Below are 23,420 nucleotides of genomic sequence, written 5' to 3' on the forward strand. Positions count from 1 at the left end.
AAGTCTAAAGCTTACGTGCACCACCAATCAGTTATACAAGCTGCTAATGTCTACTAAACTCACACAATTTCATTCTTAATCCACTTTATGCTTATAAACGATCCAAGAACACCACATCTCACTTTAAATCTATATTTTATCGCTTTCCATTGTTAATTAAATAGTTAAGCTTGCTATGATTTCTCCACTTTTACTTTGTTTTTGATGTAACTTCTACGAAGGAAACTAGTGTGAACACTGCTCTAATCCTTAACTCATTGCTTAAGGTACTTGAATGCTTAGTGAAAATCTTTAACTAACTTGAACGTGTTTTTCGTGTTCTTTTTCTTGTTATCTCATTTAATCAAGGAACTCATTCTTACTCATGCTTACTTTGTGGACTTTTATTCGTTTATCATTCAATAAATATTTGTTTTTTAGTTTATTAAAATAAAGTTATGCTACGTCACTGTAAAAACTAGTTATATTTTTTAATGAAAATAATAAAAATAAAACTTCACTGAATTATTAATAGAAAATGTTTTCAACTTTTAACAACAAAAAAAAATGTTAACGTTCCATAAAAAGTATTGTTCAATTACAATCAAAAACATGCATAGCTATTCAAAATTCATACATGACAATACATAAATGTAAACAACATCGATTGTTCAAAAGAAACATAATACTATCAACAAGCACACAATTGACCAAAACAAAAACAGCTTAGATAAATGATGAAAGTGTATACCTAAAACTATAATTTTCCAAAGACGACATCTATTTATTAGGTTGCTTTACTAGTCAAACATATGAAACAAACCAATTCATTAGCTGAAACATGGTACACAGGAAAAGAAGTAACAGCTTCTTACCATTCATTTGTGTTACTTGTTACAACTGTATGTGAGACAACTTGATGATTTAAAACGACTTAAACAGTTTGTCATTAGTTATTTTTGTTATAAATGTAAAGTCATCAGGACCACCACTTAATTTAACCACTTACTAATGCCCACAAAGCAGTGTAAAACAAGCTCTAACTAAAAGACAAAAATGTACCAAACTTAATGTTCCTTTTGCTGGTGAAAGCCCAAAAGCAAGGTAAAAGGTCAGTTAGAATATTTGTATAACACACTTTACTTAAAGTTTTACTTTTATGTTTTATTTTTTAGTCACTTTGTTGTACTTACAATTGTTTTGGTTCTCTTACATGACATCTTAAACTACTTGTGAGGATGGAGCTAGTTGCAATTAAAAAGCATCGCTTAAGTCTCTTACGCTACATGTAATTAAACTTTTGCAGAAAGCTTTAACTAACTTGATTTTTGTGTCCATAGGATTTTCTCGTTAAGTTCTTTTTTTAAACAATACTTATTCCCACTATGCTTACTTTGTTTACTTCTTTTTGCAATATCTAACAAATACTTAGTTTATCTAAAAAAAAAAATTCTACGTCATCGTAAAAAATATGTTATATTTTTAAATGAAAATAATACATTAAATTGTAACAAAATAAGCTTAACTTTTTTTATTATAAAAAAATATATCATCAATAGCTTCTAGAATTTTTTATCAGTATTTATTGCATGTATTTCAAACTATATAAAACAGTTTAGAGTTGTAAAATATACATGTGTAAACAACAGTAGATGTTCAAGTCAAAATGAAAATTATTAAAAAACTTGCGATTACAGTACAACAATCATGAAGTAACACGACCAAAATCTTTTTACAAAACTTAAAACTGTTTTATTGAACTCAAATTGTTCACAGCTTTATTTTATCTTGTTTCAGAAAGTTATAACCAAACTTCAACTAAAACACAATTGAAAACATGCATTGCAATTTAAAACTCATAAAAAACATAAGCAAAAAATAGCATCAACAAGTATACAACTTATTACAACATGAACAAAAAAGAACAATTCGAATCCTTAACTTTAAAAAGCTTGCATTGTTTAGTTGATTTGACATTGCTTATAGCTTTATCTAGTTAAAGCATCAACATTTAAATCAAACTAAATCAATTGGTACAAAAGAAGTAACAGGATGTTACCATTTAATTCTATCACTTTTTTACGGTACATATCACTAATTATCTAAACCACATATAACACAATTTGATAGCTTAAAACGGCATTAACAGTTTTTTTAACTATGCTTTTTTACAAACCTATGGCAATCTACCTATTTCTTTAACTAGCTTTTAATTTCTACTAAGCAGTTTTAAACTACCATTAACTAAACAAAATATGTGTACAATTTCAACAACTTTGTGCTGGTAAAAGATCAAAAGTAAGAGTTAGAGCTAGTTGAATGAAACATTTTACTTCTACATAACGTTTTTTAAGCTCCTTATATTGGCTTTTGCAATTTTATCTAACCATTTTCAACTACTTTGAGAAAGGAGCTAGTTATGTTTTAAAAGTATTATTTAAATCGTTGAACAAGTTTTATAAATCAGTTATAATTGAATGTTTCATAAAAAGCTTCAACTAACTTCAGTGTGTTGTCCGTAGGCTTTTTCTTAAAAACTTCTTTATTTACACTAAACTTATTCTCATATACGCTTACTTTATATACTTGTTTTTTTTTTCATTAAATAACTGCTTAGTTTGTTTTTAAAAATTTGTTCTACGTCACTATAAGTAAAAATTATATTTTGAAATGAAAATAAAACAGTTAGTTTTTATTTTATACTTTAAATAAACATGGTATTATTATTAAAAATTCTTGATCATTTAATTTAATTAAAAAAGTTTTATTAATCATATTTGTTGAAATTAAACTAAAACTTAACATAAAAAACAGTTTCAAAGTTATACAACAAATAAATGTAAACAACTGTGATTGTTCAAAACAAAAAAAAATCAAAAGCATACAGTTTCAGTACAACTATCATTAAATCTTTCATTTTACAAACCCTAGACTTTTTTTTGAACTTAGTAGCTTATGGATTTTTCAAATAAAAACATCGATGCATAAAAATACTAACAGCTGAAACGTTATGCAAAGGAAAAGAAGTATACAGCTTTGTAACTCAATTGAACACTATGTATGACACAACTTGATGACTCAAAACTGCTGTAACTGTTTGTTTTAAGTTATGTTTTTTAAAAGTAAGATAAGTTTAAGATAAACGAAAAATGTATATGATCGGTATGAATCATTGGTCCAACATACAACAGCTCAAAAAGAAAAGCCTACGGCACGCGGTATTCCCAAGCGGTCACCCATCTAAGTACTAAGACACTGCTTAACTTCCCAGATCGGACGAGATGGGGTGCGTTCAGTGTGGTATGGTCGTAGGCGTCTAGCAGCGAAAAAAAGCGATTATAAACAAATAAGCTGTCTGAAACTTGTAGATTGTTTGCTTAAGTGTTTCATATGTTTAGAGCCCACTTTGTTCTAACTAATAAAGATAAACTAAGCCTTTCTAGTCTTTACTTTTCACATTTTTTTCTTAGCTTCAAGCTTCATAAAACTATTCAGCTATTGATTTTTAGTTGTTAGAGTACACAATATCATTACAGTGCAACGACATAGCAACATTATAAGACAGAAATTAACTAGTACAACAGTTTAGAAAAGTTATTTCAAATACTTTTAACTGTGAAACTACATTTTTTTTACATAAACTTGTTGGCACTTTTTAAAATAAACCTACTTGCTTTTAACTTTTGAACGAGTTTTTATATGTACAGCGCGTTTTTGAGAAGGTAAGTGACTAGTATGTGCAAGAACAAACTAAAAACTTAAGTAGTTAAATTGAATTAGATGGTTTAATTTAATTTTTAGTACTACCCTTTTTATTATGAGTAAATTTAAGGTATAACTAGTAAAATCACACAAAACGAATACTTGTGCATTTTTCGGATTTTTTTACAAATCAGCACAGTTTAAAATGTAATCAAGTTAAACATACTTCATGGGTTTTACGGTTAACAAAGCTGGCTGGAAATAAAATAATAAAACTTTGCTTAAGCTTGAGATGAAAAAAACACTTAGCCTTGTCTAAAACTTTACTACTTTAAGCTTGCAGCTTAAGAAAACTAAGCCGGGTGTGTAGTAGTATAATTTGTTTCATTTGAGGTTTATCTCACTAAATGGAGAAATGTGCTGTAGCATTTAGACTGTTTTTCTGGACCTTTAAAGCTAACCTTTAAAAAAAAATTCACTTCTGGATCGGCCTAAGTCTTTTTTCTTTATCACTGGAACATTTTTAACATTAGTAGTAAAGCAACTTTGCTTTTATTAGTATACAGGCTTTAAACTCACACGCTAATGCTCGTAACAATCAGTAAAAGGTACCTGAGAAAGCAAAACTGCTTAACAGTCAATTCGTCACAGTCAGTAACTGCTGAAAGTATTGTTTTGCTTTCTTTAATCAACATACAAAATGTCTACAACAGCAGTAGCAGCACCATCAGCAGCGGCACCGGCCGCAGTTAAGGCCAGGTCTTCCAAAAGACCAAGCGCCAAGAAGGCAGAACACCCGAGTTACAGGGAAATGATCAGCTCTGCCCTGGGAGCAATGAAAGAACGAAAAGGTACATCCCGCCAGAAGATACAAAAGTTTATCGCGGAAACCTACAAGCTTGAGCTCTCAGCTTCTAATTCTCACTTGAAGAGAGCACTTACCAGCGGCGTGACCAAGGGTGCTTTTCTCCAGACTACTGGAAAAGGCGCTTCTGGCTCGTTCAAGCTTGCTCCAATGCCAGCTGCTGGTCCCAAGAAGAGGACAAAAAAAGTAGCTAAAAAGCCAGCAGTAAAGAAGACCGCAGCTAAAAAACGAGTGAAGAAGTGTGCTCCCAAGAAGGCAGCAAAAAAACCAGCAGCCAAAAAGCGACCTGCTAAAAAGTGTGCTCCTAAGAAGGCAGCGTCTAAAAAAGCTGCAAGCAAGAAGAAGAAAGTAACAAAGAAGAAGCCGGCAGCCAAAAAAGCATCTAAGAAGGCAAGTACCAAGAAGAGCTGCAAGAAATAAGTTGTTCTTTTACCCAAGGTCCTTTTCAGGACCACTCTATTAAAGTATAAATAAAATTTAAAACGCAAACAATGTTACTAAACTAAAAATATGCAAATCAATCAATGAGATACAGTGGAATCGCTTGCGTCCGTGTCTATGTAAACAGTATATAAACAGTCTTCCGTTAAACAGTTTTATCATCAAAATGGCTCGTACCAAGCAAACCGCTCGTAAGTCAACCGGAGGCAAGGCTCCAAGGAAACAGCTCGCCACCAAGGCCGCTCGCAAGAGCGCACCCGCTACCGGAGGTGTGAAGAAGCCTCATCGCTACAGACCCGGCACAGTTGCGCTGAGAGAAATCAGACGCTACCAGAAGTCAACTGAGCTTCTTTTGCGTAAGTTGCCTTTCCAGCGTCTGGTACGTGAAATAGCTCAAGACTTCAAAACTGACTTGAGGTTTCAAAGCAGTGCCGTAATGGCTTTGCAAGAAGCCAGCGAGGCGTACCTCGTTGGTTTGTTCGAAGATACTAACCTTTGCGCGATCCACGCCAAGCGTGTGACGATCATGCCCAAAGACGTCCAGCTCGCCAGGAGGATGCGTGGCGAAAGAGCTTAACAATTGGCTTAAACCGGTCCTTTTCAGGACCACCTTTAAACTTTGAAAATGAGACAACAACCAAACGAAAGAATGTAAATAAAAGATGTTTCTTTTTGGTATGCAAATGAGTTTTGTCGTAACCGTACGCGTCCGTAACAGCTTATATACATAGTCGAGGGACTGACAAAATCAGTATATTCAACATGTCTGGACGCGGCAAAGGAGGTAAAGGTCTAGGAAAAGGAGGTGCCAAGCGCCATCGCAAAGTACTTCGCGATAACATCCAAGGTATCACGAAACCAGCGATCCGCCGTTTGGCTCGCCGAGGCGGAGTAAAGCGAATCTCGGGACTGATCTATGAAGAAACGAGAGGCGTCATGAAAGTTTTCTTGGAAAATGTTATTCGCGATGCAGTAACATACACAGAGCACGCCAAGCGCAAGACCGTGACAGCACTTGACGTCGTGTACGCACTCAAGCGTCAAGGAAGAACCTTGTACGGCTTTGGTGGCTAAACAATTAGCGAACCCGGTCCTTTTTAGGACCACCTATATCAATAAAATGTATTTTGGCAAACATTGACAAATTAAAGTAGCAGCTACGATTTATGCAAATTAGCTTTTCGTTCGTCGCGGTTAGGTTTGAGTTGTATATGCAGCTGTGCAAGTAACATTGCACAATCATTCGAACAACAAAATGTCGGGACGTGGTAAAGGATCGAAACTCAAATCTAAGCCGAAGAGCAGGTCTTCTCGTGCAGGACTGCAGTTTCCAGTCGGTCGCGTGCACCGTCTGTTGCGCACTGGCAACTACAGCCAAAGAGTCGGAGCCGGTGCTCCAGTTTATCTGGCTGCCGTTCTCGAGTACTTGAGCGCAGAAGTGCTCGAGCTTGCCGGTAACGCTGCTCGTGACAACAAGAAAAGCAGGATCATTCCTCGCCATTTGCAACTAGCTATCCGCAACGACGAAGAGTTGAACAAACTTCTCGGAGGCGTCACTATTGCTCAAGGTGGTGTTCTTCCAAACATCCAGGCAGTATTATTGCCTAAGAAGACCGCTTCAAAAAAGTCCGCCTAAGTTTAAACAAACCAGGTCCTTTTCAGGGCCACCTAAAACATTTACTACAAACGAGAGAAGCGATCGTTCGCGTACGGAACTGCTAATTTGCATAAATTTTCAGTATATATACCAGCGCTGAGACTCAAGTTCACACATCATTATGACAGCTACCAAAGGCGCGAAGAAATCAGTAGCCAAGACCACCCCGGTCGACGGCAAGAGGAAGCGAAGGAGGAGGCACAAACAAAGTTTTGGCATTTACGTGTACAAAGTTTTGAAGCAAGTGCACCCCGACACCGGAATCTCCAGCAAGGCGATGGGAATCATGAACTCATTTGTCAACGACATCTTCGAGCGCATTGCAGCAGAGGCTTCACGTTTGGCTCATTACAACAAGAGGTCAACTGTGAGCAGCCGCGAAATTCAAACTGCTGTCAGGCTCTTGCTCCCCGGCGAGTTGTCAAAGCACGCAGTTTCAGAAGGAACTAAAGCTGTTACCAAATACACCAGCTCAAAATAAATGCTCAACAACCGGTCCTTTTTAGGACCACCATTTGAATAAAACCAGCTATTAGATAACTTAAGTAAAAATTGCCTTTACAGTAATACCAACATATTGATATTTATACAAATTGAAAGCCCATATAAAAAGACAAACTATTTTGTCCTACTCAACTCTTACGTTATGGAATAAATCTAACATGAAAAAAGTAGTAGTAGTAGTACTGGCAATAAAAATATTTGCAAAAAAGGTTTAACTAACTTGAATATGTTGTCCGTAAGTTATTTTCTTCTTAACGTTTTTTATACAGAAAACTACATCTTATTCATTTGTTGAACTTCTGTTAAAACATTCAGTAAGTAAGTATATTCGTTTTTAAAAAAACTTTATGTTCAACTTATAACAAAAAAAACTTAGTTTTAGTTATCATTTTAAGTTTTTGTTGTTTGTAAGTAACACAATGAGCTTTAACTTTTTAAATGTGTTCTTCTTAACATTTTGAATGCGATTGAAACCGTGGAACACGTTTTTGAAAGTACAAAAATGGAAGTAAAAGTTCAAAACAAAAATAACAAGTGTGATTTTTTAGTACAGTTAATTATTCCTTCTTACAAAGCTAACATAAACTTAGCTTGTTTAGATATATTGTCAAGTTAAAACGCCACCATATGAAACAAGTCAATTCATTAGCTGAAACATGGTACAAAAGAAAAAAAGTAACAGCTTGTACCACTTGTTTCATATATTTTAAGGTAAAAACTAGATATGATACAACTTGATGACCTAAAACAACTATAATGCTTTAGTTTAGTTTATATTTGCCTTAAATCTAAAGTAATCAGGACAACCAATTGATTTAACCAGCTACTAGAGTCTCTAAACTGTGTCAACCAAGCCTTAATAAAACGACAAAATGTACAAACTTTAATCTACATTGTGTTGGTGGGTTAAAAGTTAGTATATTTGGATAATACAGTTTACTTATGAGTGATAATATCCCTGTTTTACCAGTTAGTTACACTTACTATAGTTTTTTTTTTACTTTTACTTGATGAAACTCTTTTTGAGAAAGAGCTAGTTATGTTTTGAAATCATTGCTTAAACTGTGGAATAATATTTAGTATCTAAGTGTTAGGTAAAAATTTCCATAGGCATTTTCTTGTTTAAACAAAACTTGTTTTGATTCATTCTACTTTGTGGACTTGTTTTTCAAACATTTAAAAAAATTTAATTTTGTTTATTAAAAGAAATAGTGCTATGTCACTTAAAAGTAAAAATAAAAGTTTGAATGAAAATAATACATTCAATTACAATGAGAGGTATGTAATAATATATACTTACTTGACTCAATTACAGCAACTAAACTTGGATTTTATTTTCAAAATGTATTAATCTTGTTAATAAGAATGCAACTGAAACCGTTAAAAAATTATTAAAAGTTGTACAATTCATTTATGTAAAAAACAGCGTTTTTTCAAAACAAACATTCAATTTAAGTATAACAACAATTTAACATACTGTTGAAATATTTGTATTAACCTTAGGATTGTTGTGTTCAACTCAAATTGTTAGTGGCTTTATCAAATAAAAACAACTACACATAAAAACATGATACAAAGAAAAAAACTTGTTACCATTTTTTGTATCTCGTTTTTAAACTGTACATGAGACAAATAAAAACTACTGTAATCATTCTTTCCATAAGTCTAAAGCTTACGTGCACCACCAATCAGTTATACAAGCTGCTAATGTCTACTAAACTCACACAATTTCATTCTTAATCCACTTTATGCTTATAAACGATCCAAGAACACCACATCTCACTTTAAATCTATATTTTATCGCTTTCCATTGTTAATTAAATAGTTAAGCTTGCTATGATTTCTCCACTTTTACTTTGTTTTTGATGTAACTTCTACGAAGGAAACTAGTGTGAACACTGCTCTAATCCTTAACTCATTGCTTAAGGTACTTGAATGCTTAGTGAAAATCTTTAACTAACTTGAACGTGTTTTTCGTGTTCTTTTTCTTGTTATCTCATTTAATCAAGGAACTCATTCTTACTCATGCTTACTTTGTGGACTTTTATTCGTTTATCATTCAATAAATATTTGTTTTTTAGTTTATTAAAATAAAGTTATGCTACGTCACTGTAAAAACTAGTTATATTTTTTAATGAAAATAATAAAAATAAAACTTCACTGAATTATTAATAGAAAATGTTTTCAACTTTTAACAACAAAAAAAAATGTTAACGTTCCATAAAAAGTATTGTTCAATTACAATCAAAAACATGCATAGCTATTCAAAATTCATACATGACAATACATAAATGTAAACAACATCGATTGTTCAAAAGAAACATAATACTATCAACAAGCACACAATTGACCAAAACAAAAACAGCTTAGATAAATGATGAAAGTGTATACCTAAAACTATAATTTTCCAAAGACGACATCTATTTATTAGGTTGCTTTACTAGTCAAACATATGAAACAAACCAATTCATTAGCTGAAACATGGTACACAGGAAAAGAAGTAACAGCTTCTTACCATTCATTTGTGTTACTTGTTACAACTGTATGTGAGACAACTTGATGATTTAAAACGACTTAAACAGTTTGTCATTAGTTATTTTTGTTATAAATGTAAAGTCATCAGGACCACCACTTAATTTAACCACTTACTAATGCCCACAAAGCAGTGTAAAACAAGCTCTAACTAAAAGACAAAAATGTACCAAACTTAATGTTCCTTTTGCTGGTGAAAGCCCAAAAGCAAGGTAAAAGGTCAGTTAGAATATTTGTATAACACACTTTACTTAAAGTTTTACTTTTATGTTTTATTTTTTAGTCACTTTGTTGTACTTACAATTGTTTTGGTTCTCTTACATGACATCTTAAACTACTTGTGAGGATGGAGCTAGTTGCAATTAAAAAGCATCGCTTAAGTCTCTTACGCTACATGTAATTAAACTTTTGCAGAAAGCTTTAACTAACTTGATTTTTGTGTCCATAGGATTTTCTCGTTAAGTTCTTTTTTTAAACAATACTTATTCCCACTATGCTTACTTTGTTTACTTCTTTTTGCAATATCTAACAAATACTTAGTTTATCTAAAAAAAAAAATTCTACGTCATCGTAAAAAATATGTTATATTTTTAAATGAAAATAATACATTAAATTGTAACAAAATAAGCTTAACTTTTTTTATTATAAAAAAATATATCATCAATAGCTTCTAGAATTTTTTATTAGTATTTATTGCATGTATTTCAAACTATATAAAACAGTTTAGAGTTGTAAAATATACATGTGTAAACAACAGTAGATGTTCAAGTCAAAATGAAAATTATTAAAAAACTTGCGATTACAGTACAACAATCATGAAGTAACACGACCAAAATCTTTTTACAAAACTTAAAACTCTTTTATTGAACTCAAATTGTTCACAGCTTTATTTTATCTTGTTTCAGAAAGTTATAACCAAACTTCAACTAAAACACAATTGAAAACATGCATTGCAATTTAAAACTCATAAAAAACATAAGCAAAAAATAGCATCAACAAGTATACAACTTATTACAACATGAACAAAAAAGAACAATTCGAATCCTTAACTTTAAAAAGCTTGCATTGTTTAGTTGATTTGACATTGCTTATAGCTTTATCTAGTTAAAGCATCAACATTTAAATCAAACTAAATCAATTGGTACAAAAGAAGTAACAGGATGTTACCATTTAATTCTATCACTTTTTTACGGTACATATCACTAATTATCTAAACCACATATAACACAATTTGATAGCTTAAAACGGCATTAACAGTTTTTTTAACTATGCTTTTTTACAAACCTATGGCAATCTACCTATTTGTTTAACTAGCTTTTAATTTCTACTAAGCAGTTTTAAACTACCATTAACTAAACAAAATATGTGTACAATTTCAACAACTTTGTGCTGGTAAAAGATCAAAAGTAAGAGTTAGAGCTAGTTGAATGAAACATTTTACTTCTACATAACGTTTTTTAAGCTCCTTATATTGGCTTTTGCAATTTTATCTAACCATTTTCAACTACTTTGAGAAAGGAGCTAGTTATGTTTTAAAAGTATTATTTAAATCGTTGAACAAGTTTTATAAATCAGTTATAATTGAATGTTTCATAAAAAGCTTCAACTAACTTCAGTGTGTTGTCCGTAGGCTTTTTCTTAAAAACTTCTTTATTTACACTAAACTTATTCTCATATACGCTTACTTTATATACTTGTTTTTTTTTTCATTAAATAACTGCTTAGTTTGTTTTTAAAAATTTGTTCTACGTCACTATAAGTAAAAATTATATTTTGAAATGAAAATAAAACAGTTAGTTTTTATTTTATACTTTAAATAAACATGGTATTATTATTAAAAATTCTTGATCATTTAATTTAATTAAAAAAGTTTTATTAATCATATTTGTTGAAATTAAACTAAAACTTAACATAAAAAACAGTTTCAAAGTTATACAACAAATAAATGTAAACAACTGTGATTGTTCAAAACAAAAAAAATCAAAAGCATACAGTTTCAGTACAACTATCATTAAATCTTTCATTTTACAAACCCTAGACTTTTTTTTGAACTTAGTAGCTTATGGATTTTTCAAATAAAAACATCGATGCATAAAAATACTAACAGCTGAAACGTTATGCAAAGGAAAAGAAGTATACAGCTTTGTAACTCAATTGAACACTATGTATGACACAACTTGATGACTCAAAACTGCTGTAACTGTTTGTTTTAAGTTATGTTTTTTAAAAGTAAGATAAGTTTAAGATAAACGAAAAATGTATATGATCGGTATGAATCATTGGTCCAACATACAACAGCTCAAAAAGAAAAGCCTACGGCACGCGGTATTCCCAAGCGGTCACCCATCTAAGTACTAAGACACTGCTTAACTTCCCAGATCGGACGAGATGGGGTGCGTTCAGTGTGGTATGGTCGTAGGCGTCTAGCAGCGAAAAAAAGCGATTATAAACAAATAAGCTGTCTGAAACTTGTAGATTGTTTGCTTAAGTGTTTCATATGTTTAGAGCCCACTTTGTTCTAACTAATAAAGATAAACTAAGCCTTTCTAGTCTTTACTTTTCACATTTTTTTCTTAGCTTCAAGCTTCATAAAACTATTCAGCTATTGATTTTTAGTTGTTAGAGTACACAATATCATTACAGTGCAACGACATAGCAACATTATAAGACAGAAATTAACTAGTACAACAGTTTAGAAAAGTTATTTCAAATACTTTTAACTGTGAAACTACATTTTTTTTACATAAACTTATTGGCACTTTTTAAAATAAACCTACTTGCTTTTAACTTTTGAACGAGTTTTTATATGTACAGCGCGTTTTTGAGAAGGTAAGTGACTAGTATGTGCAAGAACAAACTAAAAACTTAAGTAGTTAAATTGAATTAGATGGTTTAATTTAATTTTTAGTACTACCCTTTTTATTATGAGTAAATTTAAGGTATAACTAGTAAAATCACACAAAACGAATACTTGTGCATTTTTCGGATTTTTTTACAAATCAGCACAGTTTAAAATGTAATCAAGTTAAACATACTTCATGGGTTTTACGGTTAACAAAGCTGGCTGGAAATAAAATAATAAAACTTTGCTTAAGCTTGAGATGAAAAAAACACTTAGCCTTGTCTAAAACTTTACTACTTTAAGCTTGCAGCTTAAGAAAACTAAGCCGGGTGTGTAGTAGTATAATTTGTTTCATTTGAGGTTTATCTCACTAAATGGAGAGATGTGCTGTAGCATTTAGACTGTTTTTCTGGACCTTTAAAGCTAACCTTTAAAAAAAAATTCACTTCTGGATCGGCCTAAGTCTTGTTTCTTTATCACTGGAACATTTTTAACATTAGTAGTAAAGCAACTTTGCTTTTATTAGTATACAGGCTTTAAACTCACACGCTAATGCTCGTAACAATCAGTAAAAGGTACCTGAGAAAGCAAAACTGCTTAACAGTCAATTCGTCACAGTCAGTAACTGCTGAAAGTATTGTTTTGCTTTCTTTAATCAACATACAAAATGTCTACAACAGCAGTAGCAGCACCATCAGCAGCGGCACCGGCCGCAGTTAAGGCCAGGTCTTCCAAAAGACCAAGCGCCAAGAAGGCAGAACACCCGAGTTACAGGGAAATGATCAGCTCTGCCCTGGGAGCAATGAAAGAACGAAAAGGTACATCCCGCCAGAAGATACAAAAGTTTATCGCGGAAACCTACAAGCTTGAGCTCTCAGCTTCTAATTCTCACTTGAAGAGAGCACTTACCAGCGGCGTGACCAAGGGTGCTTTTCTCCAGACTACTGGAAAAGGCGCTTCTGGCTCGTTCAAGCTTGCTCCAATGCCAGCTGCTGGTCCCAAGAAGAGGACAAAAAAAGTAGCTAAAAAGCCAGCAGTAAAGAAGACCGCAGCTAAAAAACGAGTGAAGAAGTGTGCTCCCAAGAAGGCAGCAAAAAAACCAGCAGCCAAAAAGCGACCTGCTAAAAAGTGTGCTCCTAAGAAGGCAGCGTCTAAAAAAGCTGCAAGCAAGAAGAAGAAAGTAACAAAGAAGAAGCCGGCAGCCAAAAAAGCATCTAAGAAGGCAAGTACCAAGAAGAGCTGCAAGAAATAAGTTGTTCTTTTACCCAAGGTCCTTTTCAGGACCACTCTATTAAAGTATAAATAAAATTTAAAACGCAAACAATGTTACTAAACTAAAAATATGCAAATCAATCAATGAGATACAGTGGAATCGCTTGCGTCCGTGTCTATGTAAACAGTATATAAACAGTCTTCCGTTAAACAGTTTTATCATCAAAATGGCTCGTACCAAGCAAACCGCTCGTAAGTCAACCGGAGGCAAGGCTCCAAGGAAACAGCTCGCCACCAAGGCCGCTCGCAAGAGCGCACCCGCTACCGGAGGTGTGAAGAAGCCTCATCGCTACAGACCCGGCACAGTTGCGCTGAGAGAAATCAGACGCTACCAGAAGTCAACTGAGCTTCTTTTGCGTAAGTTGCCTTTCCAGCGTCTGGTACGTGAAATAGCTCAAGACTTCAAAACTGACTTGAGGTTTCAAAGCAGTGCCGTAATGGCTTTGCAAGAAGCCAGCGAGGCGTACCTCGTTGGTTTGTTCGAAGATACTAACCTTTGCGCGATCCACGCCAAGCGTGTGACGATCATGCCCAAAGACGTCCAGCTCGCCAGGAGGATGCGTGGCGAAAGAGCTTAACAATTGGCTAAAACCGGTCCTTTTCAGGACCACCTTTAAACTTTGAAAATGAGACAACAACCAAACGAAAGAATGTAAATAAAAGATGTTTCTTTTTGGTATGCAAATGAGTTTTGTCGTAACCGTACGCGTCCGTAACAGCTTATATACATAGTCGAGGGACTGACAAAATCAGTATATTCAACATGTCTGGACGCGGCAAAGGAGGTAAAGGTCTAGGAAAAGGAGGTGCCAAGCGCCATCGCAAAGTACTTCGCGATAACATCCAAGGTATCACGAAACCAGCGATCGAAACTCAAATCTAAGCCGAAGAGCAGGTCTTCTCGTGCAGGACTGCAGTTTCCAGTCGGTCGCGTGCACCGTCTGTTGCGCACTGGCAACTACAGCCAAAGAGTCGGAGCCGGTGCTCCAGTTTATCTGGCTGCCGTTCTCGAGTACTTGAGCGCAGAAGTGCTCGAGCTTGCCGGTAACGCTGCTCGTGACAACAAGAAAAGCAGGATCATTCCTCGCCATTTGCAACTAGCTATCCGCAACGACGAAGAGTTGAACAAACTTCTCGGAGGCGTCACTATTGCTCAAGGTGGTGTTCTTCCAAACATCCAGGCAGTATTATTGCCTAAGAAGACCGCTTCAAAAAAGTCCGCCTAAGTTTAAACAAACCAGGTCCTTTTCAGGGCCACCTAAAACATTTACTACAAACGAGAGAAGCGATCGTTCGCGTACGGAACTGCTAATTTGCATAAATTTTCAGTATATATACCAGCGCTGAGACTCAAGTTCACACATCATTATGACAGCTACCAAAGGCGCGAAGAAATCAGTAGCCAAGACCACCCCGGTCGACGGCAAGAGGAAGCGAAGGAGGAGGCACAAACAAAGTTTTGGCATTTACGTGTACAAAGTTTTGAAGCAAGTGCACCCCGACACCGGAATCTCCAGCAAGGCGATGGGAATCATGAACTCATTTGTCAACGACATCTTCGAGCGCATTGCAGCAGAGGCTTCACGTTTGGCTCATTACAACAAGAGGTCAACTGTGAGCAGCCGCGAAATTCAAACTGCTGTCAGGCTCTTGCTCCCCGGCGAGTTGTCAAAGCACGCAGTTTCAGAAGGAACTAAAGCTGTTACCAAATACACCAGCTCAAAATAAATGCTCAACAAACGGTCCTTTTTAGGACCACCATTTGAATAAAACCAGCTATTAGATAACTTAAGTAAAAATTGCCTTTACAGTAATACCAACATATTGATATTTATACAAATTAAAAGCCCATATAAAAAGACAAACTATTTTGTCCTACTCAACTCTTACGTTATGGAATAAATCTAACATGAAAAAAGTAGTAGTAGTAGTACTGGCAATAAAAATATTTGCAAAAAAGGTTTAACTAACTTGAATATGTTGTCCGTAAGTTATTTTCTTCTTAACGTTTTTTATACAGAAAACTACATCTTATTCATTTGTTGAACTTCTGTTAAAACATTCAGTAAGTAAGTATATTCGTTTTTAAAAAAACTTTATGTTCAACTTATAACAAAAAAAACTTAGTTTTAGTTATCATTTTAAGTTTTTGTTGTTTGTAAGTAACACAATGAGCTTTAACTTTTTAAATGTGTTCTTCTTAACATTTTGAATGCGATTGAAACCGTGGAACACGTTTTTGAAAGTACAAAAATGGAAGTAAAAGTTCAAAACAAAAATAACAAGTGTGATTTTTTAGTACAGTTAATTATTCCTTCTTACAAAGCTAACATAAACTTAGCTTGTTTAGATATATTGTCAAGTTAAAACGCCACCATATGAAACAAGTCAATTCATTAGCTGAAACATGGTACAAAAGATAAAAAGTAACAGCTTGTACCACTTGTTTCATATATTTTAAGGTAAAAACTAGATATGATACAACTTGATGACCTAAAACAACTATAATGCTTTAGTTTAGTTTATATTTGCCTTAAATCTAAAGTAATCAGGACAACCAATTGATTTAACCAGCTACTAGAGTCTCTAAACTGTGTCAACCAAGCCTTAATAAAACGACAAAATGTACAAACTTTAATCTACATTGTGTTGGTGGGTTAAAAGTTAGTATATTTGGATAATACAGTTTACTTATGAGTGATAATATCCCTGTTTTACCAGTTAGTTACACTTACTATAGTTTTTTTTTTACTTTTACTTGATGAAACTCTTTTTGAGAAAGAGCTAGTTATGTTTTGAAATCATTGCTTAAACTGTGGAATAATATTTAGTATCTAAGTGTTAGGTAAAAATTTCCATAGGCATTTTCTTGTTTAAACAAAACTTGTTTTGATTCATTCTACTTTGTGGACTTGTTTTTCAAACATTTAAAAAAATTTAATTTTGTTTATTAAAAGAAATAGTGCTATGTCACTTAAAAGTAAAAATAAAAGTTTGAATGAAAATAATACATTCAATTACAATGAGAGGTATGTAATAATATATACTTACTTGACTCAATTACAGCAACTAAACTTGGATTTTATTTTCAAAATGTATTAATCTTGTTAATAAGAATGCAACTGAAACCGTTAAAAAATTATTAAAAGTTGTACAATTCATTTATGTAAAAAACAGCGTTTTTTCAAAACAAACATTCAATTTAAGTATAACAACAATTTAACATACTGTTGAAATATTTGTATTAACCTTAGGATTGTTGTGTTCAACTCAAATTGTTAGTGGCTTTATCAAATAAAAACAACTACACATAAAAACATGATACAAAGAAAAAAACTTGTTACCATTTTTTGTATCTCGTTTTTAAACTGTACATGAGACAAATAAAAACTACTGTAATCATTCTTTCCATAAGTCTAAAGCTTACGTGCACCACCAATCAGTTATACAAGCTGCTAATGTCTACTAAACTCACACAATTTCATTCTTAATCCACTTTATGCTTATAAACGATCCAAGAACACCACATCTCACTTTAAATCTATATTTTATCGCTTTCCATTGTTAATTAAATAGTTAAGCTTGCTATGATTTCTCCACTTTTACTTTGTTTTTGATGTAACTTCTACGAAGGAAACTAGTGTGAACACTGCTCTAATCCTTAACTCATTGCTTAAGGTACTTGAATGCTTAGTGAAAATCTTTAACTAACTTGAACGTGTTTTTCGTGTTCTTTTTCTTGTTATCTCATTTAATCAAGGAACTCATTCTTACTCATGCTTACTTTGTGGACTTTTATTCGTTTATCATTCAATAAATATTTGTTTTTTAGTTTATTAAAATAAAGTTATGCTACGTCACTGTAAAAACTAGTTATATTTTTTAATGAAAATAATAAAAATAAAACTTCACTGAATTATTAATAGAAAATGTTTTCAACTTTTAACAACAAAAAAAAATGTTAACGTTCCATAAAAAGTATTGTTCAATTACAATCAAAAACATGCATAGCTATTCAAAATTCATACATGACAATACATAAATGTAAACAACATCGATTGTTCAAAAGAAACATAATACTATCAACAAGCACACAATTGACCAAAACAAAAACAGCTTAGATAAATGATGAAAGTGTATACCTAAAACTATAATTTTCCAAAGACGACATCTATTTATTAGGTTGCTTTACTAGTCAAACATATGAAACAAACCAATTCATTAGCTGAAACATGGTACACAGGAAAAGAAGTAACAGCTTCTTACCATTCATTTGTGTTACTTGTTACAACTGTATGTGAGACAACTTGATGATTTAAAACGACTTAAACAGTTTGTCATTAGTTATTTTTGTTATAAATGTAAAGTCATCAGGACCACCACTTAATTTAACCACTTACTAATGCCCACAAAGCAGTGTAAAACAAGCTCTAACTAAAAGACAAAAATGTACCAAACTTAATGTTCCTTTTGCTGGTGAAAGCCCAAAAGCAAGGTAAAAGGTCAGTTAGAATATTTGTATAACACACTTTACTTAAAGTTTTACTTTTATGTTTTATTTTTTAGTCACTTTGTTGTACTTACAATTGTTTTGGTTCTCTTACATGACATCTTAAACTACTTGTGAGGATGGAGCTAGTTGCAATTAAAAAGCATCGCTTAAGTCTCTTACGCTACATGTAATTAAACTTTTGCAGAAAGCTTTAACTAACTTGATTTTTGTGTCCATAGGATTTTCTCGTTAAGTTCTTTTTTTAAACAATACTTATTCCCACTATGCTTACTTTGTTTACTTCTTTTTGCAATATCTAACAAATACTTAGTTTATCTAAAAAAAAAAATTCTACGTCATCGTAAAAAATATGTTATATTTTTAAATGAAAATAATACATTAAATTGTAACAAAATAAGCTTAACTTTTTTTATTATAAAAAAATATATCATCAATAGCTTCTAGAATTTTTTATTAGTATTTATTGCATGTATTTCAAACTATATAAAACAGTTTAGAGTTGTAAAATATACATGTGTAAACAACAGTAGATGTTCAAGTCAAAATGAAAATTATTAAAAAACTTGCGATTACAGTACAACAATCATGAAGTAACACGACCAAAATCTTTTTACAAAACTTAAAACTCTTTTATTGAACTCAAATTGTTCACAGCTTTATTTTATCTTGTTTCAGAAAGTTATAACCAAACTTCAACTAAAACACAATTGAAAACATGCATTGCAATTTAAAACTCATAAAAAACATAAGCAAAAAATAGCATCAACAAGTATACAACTTATTACAACATGAACAAAAAAGAACAATTCGAATCCTTAACTTTAAAAAGCTTGCATTGTTTAGTTGATTTGACATTGCTTATAGCTTTATCTAGTTAAAGCATCAACATTTAAATCAAACTAAATCAATTGGTACAAAAGAAGTAACAGGATGTTACCATTTAATTCTATCACTTTTTTACGGTACATATCACTAATTATCTAAACCACATATAACACAATTTGATAGCTTAAAACGGCATTAACAGTTTTTTAACTATGCTTTTTTACAAACCTATGGCAATCTACCTATTTGTTTAACTAGCTTTTAATTTCTACTAAGCAGTTTTAAACTACCATTAACTAAACAAAATATGTGTACAATTTCAACAACTTTGTGCTGGTAAAAGATCAAAAGTAAGAGTTAGAGCTAGTTGAATGAAACATTTTACTTCTACATAACGTTTTTTAAGCTCCTTATATTGGCTTTTGCAATTTTATCTAACCATTTTCAACTACTTTGAGAAAGGAGCTAGTTATGTTTTAAAAGTATTATTTAAATCGTTGAACAAGTTTTATAAATCAGTTATAATTGAATGTTTCATAAAAAGCTTCAACTAACTTCAGTGTGTTGTCCGTAGGCTTTTTCTTAAAAACTTCTTTATTTACACTAAACTTATTCTCATATACGCTTACTTTATATACTTGTTTTTTTTTTCATTAAATAACTGCTTAGTTTGTTTTTAAAAATTTGTTCTACGTCACTATAAGTAAAAATTATATTTTGAAATGAAAATAAAACAGTTAGTTTTTATTTTATACTTTAAATAAACATGGTATTATTATTAAAAATTCTTGATCATTTAATTTAATTAAAAAAGTTTTATTAATCATATTTGTTGAAATTAAACTAAAACTTAACATAAAAAACAGTTTCAAAGTTATACAACAAATAAATGTAAACAACTGTGATTGTTCAAAACAAAAAAAAATCAAAAGCATACAGTTTCAGTACAACTATCATTAAATCTTTCATTTTACAAACCCTAGACTTTTTTTTGAACTTAGTAGCTTATGGATTTTTCAAATAAAAACATCGATGCATAAAAATACTAACAGCTGAAACGTTATGCAAAGGAAAAGAAGTATACAGCTTTGTAACTCAATTGAACACTATGTATGACACAACTTGATGACTCAAAACTGCTGTAACTGTTTGTTTTAAGTTATGTTTTTTAAAAGTAAGATAAGTTTAAGATAAACGAAAAATGTATATGATCGGTATGAATCATTGGTCCAACATACAACAGCTCAAAAAGAAAAGCCTACGGCACGCGGTATTCCCAAGCGGTCACCCATCTAAGTACTAAGACACTGCTTAACTTCCCAGATCGGACGAGATGGGGTGCGTTCAGTGTGGTATGGTCGTAGGCGTCTAGCAGCGAAAAAAAGCGATTATAAACAAATAAGCTGTCTGAAACTTGTAGATTGTTTGCTTAAGTGTTTCATATGTTTAGAGCCCACTTTGTTCTAACTAATAAAGATAAACTAAGCCTTTCTAGTCTTTACTTTTCACATTTTTTTCTTAGCTTCAAGCTTCATAAAACTATTCAGCTATTGATTTTTAGTTGTTAGAGTACACAATATCATTACAGTGCAACGACATAGCAACATTATAAGACAGAAATTAACTAGTACAACAGTTTAGAAAAGTTATTTCAAATACTTTTAACTGTGAAACTACATTTTTTTTACATAAACTTGTTGGCACTTTTTAAAATAAACCTACTTGCTTTTAACTTTTGAACGAGTTTTTATATGTACAGCGCGTTTTTGAGAAGGTAAGTGACTAGTATGTGCAAGAACAAACTAAAAACTTAAGTAGTTAAATTGAATTAGATGGTTTAATTTAATTTTTAGTACTACCCTTTTTATTATGAGTAAATTTAAGGTATAACTAGTAAAATCACACAAAACGAATACTTGTGCATTTTTCGGATTTTTTTACAAATCAGCACAGTTTAAAATGTAATCAAGTTAAACATACTTCATGGGTTTTACGGTTAACAAAGCTGGCTGGAAATAAAATAATAAAACTTTGCTTAAGCTTGAGATGAAAAAAACACTTAGCCTTGTCTAAAACTTTACTACTTTAAGCTTGCAGCTTAAGAAAACTAAGCCGGGTGTGTAGTAGTATAATTTGTTTCATTTGAGGTTTATCTCACTAAATGGAGAGATGTGCTGTAGCATTTAGACTGTTTTTCTGGACCTTTAAAGCTAACCTTTAAAAAAAAATTCACTTCTGGATCGGCCTAAGTCTTTTTTCTTTATCACTGGAACATTTTTAACATTAGTAGTAAAGCAACTTTGCTTTTATTAGTATACAGGCTTTAAACTCACACGCTAATGCTCGTAACAATCAGTAAAAGGTACCTGAGAAAGCAAAACTGCTTAACAGTCAATTCGTCACAGTCAGTAACTGCTGAAAGTATTGTTTTGCTTTCTTTAATCAACATACAAAATGTCTACAACAGCAGTAGCAGCACCATCAGCAGCGGCACCGGCCGCAGTTAAGGCCAGGTCTTCCAAAAGACCAAGCGCCAAGAAGGCAGAACACCCGAGTTACAGGGAAATGATCAGCTCTGCCCTGGGAGCAATGAAAGAACGAAAAGGTACATCCCGCCAGAAGATACAAAAGTTTATCGCGGAAACCTACAAGCTTGAGCTCTCAGCTTCTAATTCTCACTTGAAGAGAGCACTTACCAGCGGCGTGACCAAGGGTGCTTTTCTCCAGACTACTGGAAAAGGCGCTTCTGGCTCGTTCAAGCTTGCTCCAATGCCAGCTGCTGGTCCCAAGAAGAGGACAAAAAAAGTAGCTAAAAAGCCAGCAGTAAAGAAGACCGCAGCTAAAAAACGAGTGAAGAAGTGTGCTCCCAAGAAGGCAGCAAAAAAACCAGCAGCCAAAAAGCGACCTGCTAAAAAGTGTGCTCCTAAGAAGGCAGCGTCTAAAAAAGCTGCAAGCAAGAAGAAGAAAGTAACAAAGAAGAAGCCGGCAGCCAAAAAAGCATCTAAGAAGGCAAGTACCAAGAAGAGCTGCAAGAAATAAGTTGTTCTTTTACCCAAGGTCCTTTTCAGGACCACTCTATTAAAGTATAAATAAAATTTAAAACGCAAACAATGTTACTAAACTAAAAATATGCAAATCAATCAATGAGATACAGTGGAATCGCTTGCGTCCGTGTCTATGTAAACAGTATATAAACAGTCTTCCGTTAAACAGTTTTATCATCAAAATGGCTCGTACCAAGCAAACCGCTCGTAAGTCAACCGGAGGCAAGGCTCCAAGGAAACAGCTCGCCACCAAGGCCGCTCGCAAGAGCGCACCCGCTACCGGAGGTGTGAAGAAGCCTCATCGCTACAGACCCGGCACAGTTGCGCTGAGAGAAATCAGACGCTACCAGAAGTCAACTGAGCTTCTTTTGCGTAAGTTGCCTTTCCAGCGTCTGGTACGTGAAATAGCTCAAGACTTCAAAACTGACTTGAGGTTTCAAAGCAGTGCCGTAATGGCTTTGCAAGAAGCCAGCGAGGCGTACCTCGTTGGTTTGTTCGAAGATACTAACCTTTGCGCGATCCACGCCAAGCGTGTGACGATCATGCCCAAAGACGTCCAGCTCGCCAGGAGGATGCGTGGCGAAAGAGCTTAACAATTGGCTTAAACCGGTCCTTTTCAGGACCACCTTTAAACTTTGAAAATGAGACAACAACCAAACGAAAGAATGTAAATAAAAGATGTTTCTTTTTGGTATGCAAATGAGTTTTGTCGTAACCGTACGCGTCCGTAACAGCTTATATACATAGTCGAGGGACTGACAAAATCAGTATATTCAACATGTCTGGACGCGGCAAAGGAGGTAAAGGTCTAGGAAAAGGAGGTGCCATCGCAAAGTACTTCGCGATAACATCCAAGGTATCACGAAACCAGCGATCCGCCGTTTGGCTCGCCGAGGCGGAGTAAAGCGAATCTCGGGACTGATCTATGAAGAAACGAGAGGCGTCATGAAAGTTTTCTTGGAAAATGTTATTCGCGATGCAGTAACATACACAGAGCACGCCAAGCGCAAGACCGTGACAGCACTTGACGTCGTGTACGCACTCAAGCGTCAAGGAAGAACCTTGTACGGCTTTGGTGGCTAAACAATTAGCGAACCCGGTCCTTTTTAGGACCACCTATATCAATAAAATGTATTTTGGCAAACATTGACAAATTAAAGTAGCAGCTACGATTTATGCAAATTAGCTTTTCGTTCGTCGCGGTTAGGTTTGAGTTGTATATGCAGCTGTGCAAGTAACATTGC

The 23,420-nt window shown here is 33.3% G+C and overlaps 7 protein-coding genes across 7 annotated transcripts; all 7 read left to right on the forward strand.

Moving 5' to 3' along the window:
- The first annotated feature begins 5,153 nt into the window (after positions 1–5,153).
- LOC145841470 (histone H3-like) lies at positions 5,154–5,564 on the forward strand. Its single transcript, XM_082948831.1, has one exon. The coding sequence runs from the start codon at positions 5,154–5,156 to the stop codon at positions 5,562–5,564; it is 411 nt and encodes a 136-aa protein (XP_082804957.1).
- Positions 5,565–5,749: 185 nt separating this feature from the next.
- Positions 5,750–6,061, forward strand: LOC145841471 (histone H4-like). The gene has a single exon (XM_082948832.1). It carries the CDS (start codon positions 5,750–5,752, stop codon positions 6,059–6,061), a length of 312 nt encoding a protein of 103 aa, XP_082804958.1.
- Positions 6,062–6,242: 181 nt separating this feature from the next.
- Positions 6,243–6,623, forward strand: LOC145841472 (histone H2A). Its single transcript, XM_082948833.1, has one exon. It carries the CDS (start codon positions 6,243–6,245, stop codon positions 6,621–6,623), a length of 381 nt encoding a protein of 126 aa, XP_082804959.1.
- Positions 6,624–6,765: 142 nt separating this feature from the next.
- On the forward strand, positions 6,766–7,125 carry LOC145841474 (histone H2B type 1-K-like). Its single transcript, XM_082948834.1, has one exon. It carries the CDS (start codon positions 6,766–6,768, stop codon positions 7,123–7,125), a length of 360 nt encoding a protein of 119 aa, XP_082804960.1.
- A 6,836-nt stretch (positions 7,126–13,961) lies between these two features.
- LOC145841475 (histone H3-like) lies at positions 13,962–14,372 on the forward strand. The gene has a single exon (XM_082948835.1). The coding sequence runs from the start codon at positions 13,962–13,964 to the stop codon at positions 14,370–14,372; it is 411 nt and encodes a 136-aa protein (XP_082804961.1).
- A 185-nt stretch (positions 14,373–14,557) lies between these two features.
- On the forward strand, positions 14,558–23,259 carry LOC145840725 (histone H4-like). Its single transcript, XM_082948051.1, has 2 exons — positions 14,558–14,642; positions 23,033–23,259. The coding sequence occupies exons 1-2, from the start codon at positions 14,558–14,560 to the stop codon at positions 23,257–23,259; spliced, it is 312 nt and encodes a 103-aa protein (XP_082804177.1).
- LOC145840681 (histone H2B type 1-K-like) lies at positions 15,163–15,522 on the forward strand. Its single transcript, XM_082948007.1, has one exon. It carries the CDS (start codon positions 15,163–15,165, stop codon positions 15,520–15,522), a length of 360 nt encoding a protein of 119 aa, XP_082804133.1.
- Positions 23,260–23,420: the final 161 nt, after the last annotated feature.

This window comes from Thalia democratica, chromosome 7 (genome assembly GCF_965202585.1).
Source record: "Thalia democratica chromosome 7, ktThaDemo2.hap1.1, whole genome shotgun sequence".
In the NCBI taxonomy this organism is placed as follows: domain Eukaryota; kingdom Metazoa; phylum Chordata; class Thaliacea; order Salpida; family Salpidae; genus Thalia; species Thalia democratica.

What these genes read in the sequence shown, in the direction of transcription:
- LOC145841470 (XM_082948831.1), top strand. Translation starts at nt 5,154, where the DNA reads ATGGCTCGTACCAAGCAAACCGCTCGTAAGTCAACCGGAGGCAAGGCT.
- LOC145841471 (XM_082948832.1), top strand. Translation starts at nt 5,750, where the DNA reads ATGTCTGGACGCGGCAAAGGAGGTAAAGGTCTAGGAAAAGGAGGTGCC.
- LOC145841472 (XM_082948833.1), top strand. Translation starts at nt 6,243, where the DNA reads ATGTCGGGACGTGGTAAAGGATCGAAACTCAAATCTAAGCCGAAGAGC.
- LOC145841474 (XM_082948834.1), top strand. Translation starts at nt 6,766, where the DNA reads ATGACAGCTACCAAAGGCGCGAAGAAATCAGTAGCCAAGACCACCCCG.
- LOC145841475 (XM_082948835.1), top strand. Translation starts at nt 13,962, where the DNA reads ATGGCTCGTACCAAGCAAACCGCTCGTAAGTCAACCGGAGGCAAGGCT.
- LOC145840725 (XM_082948051.1), top strand. Translation starts at nt 14,558, where the DNA reads ATGTCTGGACGCGGCAAAGGAGGTAAAGGTCTAGGAAAAGGAGGTGCC. An exon ending in ACTTCGCGATAACATCCAAG is followed by an intron (nt 14,643 to 23,032) that starts GTATCACGAAAC and finishes ATAACATCCAAG; the next exon opens with GTATCACGAAACCAGCGATC.
- LOC145840681 (XM_082948007.1), top strand. Translation starts at nt 15,163, where the DNA reads ATGACAGCTACCAAAGGCGCGAAGAAATCAGTAGCCAAGACCACCCCG.